We start from the raw sequence: 5,193 nt of genomic DNA on the forward strand, positions 1-5,193 counted from the left end.
ATTCCTGCTACCTTGGAACAGTAGTTTGCCTTACAGCTTTACAGTATTTTCCAGATTATAAAAGTGAAATGTTTCCATTTTAAAAATTAGATAATCCGGCAAAATACAAAAAAGTGAAATTGCCCATAATTCCACCATCCTGAACTTATCACAGGTAACATTTTATTGATCTGAGGTATGTACATGCATGTACATGTCTTATAGGTTTGTGTTTAAGGATCTTTTTTTTCCTTTTCAACAACTAAAATAGGTTCATACCATACATGGTATTTTGTTAAAGGTAGGTAGAATTTAAAATTTCTCTAGTTTGGAGAATCTAAAAAACAATAACCACCATCCTCTTACAGGCTTCTCACCCAAGCTTCTTTGTTTATGCTCAGTCATCTTAGTGGTTCTCAGTGTACTCTACCTTCGAGTCATTTGATTTTTTAAAAATACAGAAACACCAAGCTCCTACCCCCACAGAGATTTGCTTTCGGTTGCTCTGTTGGGGACCCAGGCATCAGTATTCTCTGAAGTTCTTTAGGTGATTCTTATGCAGCCAGATTTAAGAACCACTGACTCCAGATTGACACTTAGCATCATCTTCATTCATTTCTTTCTGCCTTTCAGTCTGCAAATTGTTTTATATACTTTACAGTTTTCCAAAACTTTCACCTTGTTTTATTTGATGTTGGCAACAGTGCTGTTAAGCAGTAGTATTTTCTTTTTATTGATAGAATAGAAAACCCATGAAGAAGTCAGTTTTTGTTGTCTTTTAGCATACCATGTGTACACATACACGTGTTATATATGTGTGTGTAGTCCGGTTATCTTGAGATGACAAAACTAAAGATTTTAAAAATATTCCTTTGGCGTTTTTTAAATTATAATGAGTGTGAATTATCTTAATAGTAGATTAAAAAAATAATAAGTGACCTATTGGATAACTGCTGTGTTTAAGACAATGTACAAGAGGCTAAAACACAAGGCATAGTCTATGATTATTTTAAGATATTGCATGCAGTTGAGAAGAGATGGTTCTTGGAAACATTACACATTTGGCTTATACTCTGAATCTTCCCCCCACTTCTCCAACAGAAATTTTATTGCTAAATATTTTCTACATTTCATAGTTTCTGTAACTGTTTAAGGAAAAAGTTACTCAAGCCATGGTTTTTTAGCAAAATTACTTAAATTCTGCTAATTAGGTGGATTTGTTATTTTTGTTTTGGAGGTACTTCTGAACTTGAAAAGGAAAATTGCAAACTTTATAAGGACCAAGTTGCTTTTGGAGGAGAAAACCAGTTTACAATCCAGAATCCTTTATTTATAATTCTGAAATACAAAATTTAGTGGCAAAAGTGAGGCTACTTATAGTCTTGATTTATCCCATTTGATGTGAATATGCACATATTTAATTGCACAGATATTGGTATGACTGAGAGACTTTCAGAAGCCACTGGAAGGTTTAAGTTAATAAATGGTATATACATCATCTTACACTATTAAAATCTGAAAATTCTGAATTCTGAAACATATTTGGCTCCAACATTTTCATTAAGGATTCGTGAGCCTATACAAATTTATATTGCATAAACGAGATGTTTCTAGTGTCATCTTCCTTTGGTATACATGTTTTTGCTTTGCCATTTTACTTTAGATCCTAAAATCACGCAAAGAACATTGCAGTGTATTTTATGTAATTTCAAAATAGCCACATGTTACTACTGTGATAGTTTAAGGTGTGATAAGTTCATTTTGTTTCCATTTTTTTATTTTGTTATTCATACTATGATTTACTGCTCAATTTATTTTCTAGTTCTGTTCCTCAAGCCATTAAAATTAGGCGTCAGTCTACATGAAGCTTGCAGTTAACTCACCCTGCTACTGTCCTTTGGACCAGTTACGTTTTTGTGGCAAATGACAGAGTCCTTGAAGGACAAATGGTTATGTGATTAAGTTGCCATAGGAGCTTTGATAACAGACTTAAGTGAGAGATAAGGATAAAAATGGTTACTATCCAGAAGTGTGCCCAAGGGTGGTGTTGCTTGTTGGAGTTTAAAGGGGATTTAATTTTTGTTTTTATTTCTTATCTGTGACATCATGAAAGTTAAGAATCTGTAGATGTACTCTGTAGCATCATGAAAGTTGGGAGTTTATAATTCTTACTGACAGGATGTGGTTGCATATGATAGTTTGACTGGCATGTCACCTCTTTGTCCCATTGAGGGCTAAATAGAAATTTAGACCTTGTTGGAAACTAGCATCCAACCTAGGACTTACTCTATTATCAGTCAGGAAATTTATAATGCTTAAGTATCTGATACAGCATCATACTAGGTTCTGGGCTAGATGGTGAACATCATAGTTTTTTAAAGTATGAGTTATATGGGAGACAAGTGATACTTTCTTTCATAAGGGAATTGATTAGGATATAGTTTCTAATTGAGCATATGTAAAATAAGCCCAAAGTTACAGATTATGAAATTTATGAAAGTCAAAAGCTAGGGTTTACAATGTTTTCTTAAACACTATGTATCTATCAGGTTATTACTATAGTTTCATCACTGTATGTACGAAAATCGTGTCATTGTGGTTTTTATGTTTATAAGCTAATGATACATTAAATGTCCCGATACAGCTGTTAAAAGCAGTAAGGGATAGCGTATATCTCTGTCTCTTGCCTGTTTCTCATGGGGCAAGTTATGAAATCTCTGTGAGTCTCACATTTTAAAATTTGGATGTGGCTTTTGGAACCTCTGTTTACACTAAAAGAGATAACATTTTAAACAATTTACATGTAGCTATGTTAAGATCTAATGGTTTTGAAGAGTGGGAATAGGTCTGGGTTTAAATCGAAGCACTGCCTTTACTAGTTTTGTAATATGATTAACTTTGCAGCATTAGTTTCCTCTTTTGTAAAATTGGGATATAGTTATGATGATAAAAATAAATACATTAATGTATATAAAGCATTTATCCTAGTGCCTGGACTGTGGAAGCCACTTAAGCACTGGTAGTGACTGCTGGTGTTTTGTTGTAGTGTAATTTGATTTTCCTTTAAGTAAACTAAAGCAAGTGAAATTCACCATGGAGTATGCATACTATATGTAGTTTATAGCTGAGAATTGCCATTTCACAGATAATGTCTTTAAATTCAGTTAATTAACCACTCTTTAGTAAATTAATGTTTTAAGTAGGTCATAGTAGGATGTAGTGGAAAGAATTTAGGAAATGAGAAGCCTTGGCTTCCTGTTCTCTCGATGCCATTTCTTAACTCTGGGCCAGCTGTTTAACCTCTCAGGCTTATTTTCTCTTTTGTAAAATTGTGATTACCTGCCCCATGTACCATAGAGTGCTTGGAAAAATCAGTTGAAATTTTTAAAAAATTTTTGCAAAATGTAAAGCAACTTATAATTGTAAGGAGTAAATAGTATTTGCAAATAATTTGAAGGAGCCCCCTCCCCTCATCCAGTCCTAACTCATTAGGTGGAGGAGGGGGAGAGAGTTCGTATTTTTGAAAAGCTTATTTTTCCCAAAAGGTAACATCTTTAAGATTTTTATATTTGAAACATTCTCTTTCTAAGTACAGTAGAAGAATTTAGTGAGCTCTTTCTTACCTGATGCTATTTTCTTTTTCAGGGAAGAAACATCTTTATTTAATTTTTAAAGTAGATTAGTAAGTACTTTCTGGCTGAACAGGCTTTCGGAGTCATTACCCTTGTAGTAACTTCTAATTTATATTTCCCCTAAAATACACCAACATTCTAGATAGGAAGCGAACACTACACTAAGCTCTCCTCTTTGTTTCTCTTTTGATTCACACAAGTTCTCAGGGGCAGAGGCAAGCCCTCTTTCACCTCAGTGGGTAAAAGAAAATCCTTACATTTAATCTTGTTTTTTATATACCTGGAAGGACCAATATCTTGTTTCCCTTTTTATCACTCATTCAGGGGAGGGGTTTCAAATTGGAAGTAGTTGAAGACAAGGGCTGGTGAGGAGACTAGGGGAGGGGAGGTATTCTTACTTTTTAAAATAGTTACCTCACACCTAAACCCTCTTCCCTGGGGTCACAGAAGCTTGAGATAGGTACATGGCAGTTCCTGTTTTAGGCAAAGGGAAAAGTTTATTGGTTGGCCGCAGGAAAGAATATCCATTCAAAATAAGGGAATTAAAAAAAAATTAAATACTAAAGTTTCAGCAGCTGTGTGTTTAACAGCATTTTTTGATACATCATGGGTTATTGAGTAGGCTTTTGTGGACTAGTCCGAAAACATAAACTTTTAGCATTGGCTCTGTGAAAAACTTATTTTTTGGTGTGGAGAACATTCTTAAAGTTTCAGCCACCAGTTTAAAGTTTTAAAGATGAGATTTGGTTGTGGGGTGGGGGGGGGACACCTGTAGTCTTATCTGGAAGCTATTAATGGTTTTCATTCAGAAGTAGTTTCTACTTGTCTTAAATCAGTTAAATCAATCATTAAGTGCCCAGCACTACTTGTATTTTGGCCATTGGAGAAATACAAAATAATGGTGAAGCAAGATGTACCTCAGAGTACAAGGTAATATAAATAATCAATTGATGGATTGTAAGGTATAGATTAAAGTGTGAGAATTTTATTTCAGAGAAAGTTTGTCGAAGAAGGGAACTTAGGGAAGGCTTTGGTGGGGGGATCTGAGTCTTGAATTTAGCTATCAAACATCTGGTTATAGATACAGTTAATAGAATACTATTAAAAAGTGCTGTTACTTCTAGGAGAATTGAAGATAGAGGATTTGAGTGGTAAAAAGAAAAATATGTATATCAAGTCAGTTAAGATGATGGGTTTGTATTTAGGATTAATTATTTGTACAATTTATTTTAGTGAAACAGCATGACACTGTTAAAGCTTTTTTTGTTTGAGACAGCTCTGAGCAGGTGGTTTACAATCAGTCAGCACTGGCTTTGTCAGATAATTGGGAATAGAGAATGATACTGCGGGGTAAACTTCTGAATGTTTTTTGCTCTTAATTTATAAAGTATTGGTTGTTAGCCCATTTTCCTTCTTTCGTAGGTAAAAAACAGGAAGCAGATGAGTTGAGTGGAGATGCTTCTGTGGACGATGATGCTTTTGTCAAGGTAAAGTGTTAATTACTCAGGCTAAGATATTTATTTTGAACCTAGTATTTGCATGATGAACTCATACATCTTACTTGAACAATACTGAGTGTGTA

The 5,193-nt window shown here is 34.2% G+C and overlaps 1 protein-coding gene across 1 annotated transcript in view; it reads left to right on the forward strand.

Moving 5' to 3' along the window:
- The window catches only part of SLTM (SAFB like transcription modulator), a 41,067-nt gene that overhangs the window by 5,918 nt on the left and 29,956 nt on the right, over positions 1-5,193 (forward strand). The window contains 1 exon segment of the mRNA XM_006920320.3: positions 5,034-5,098. Coding sequence (XP_006920382.1) covers positions 5,034-5,098 — 65 coding nt within the window.

Source organism: Pteropus alecto, unplaced genomic scaffold (assembly GCF_000325575.1).
Source record: "Pteropus alecto unplaced genomic scaffold, ASM32557v1 scaffold86, whole genome shotgun sequence".
Classification (NCBI taxonomy): domain Eukaryota; kingdom Metazoa; phylum Chordata; class Mammalia; order Chiroptera; family Pteropodidae; genus Pteropus; species Pteropus alecto.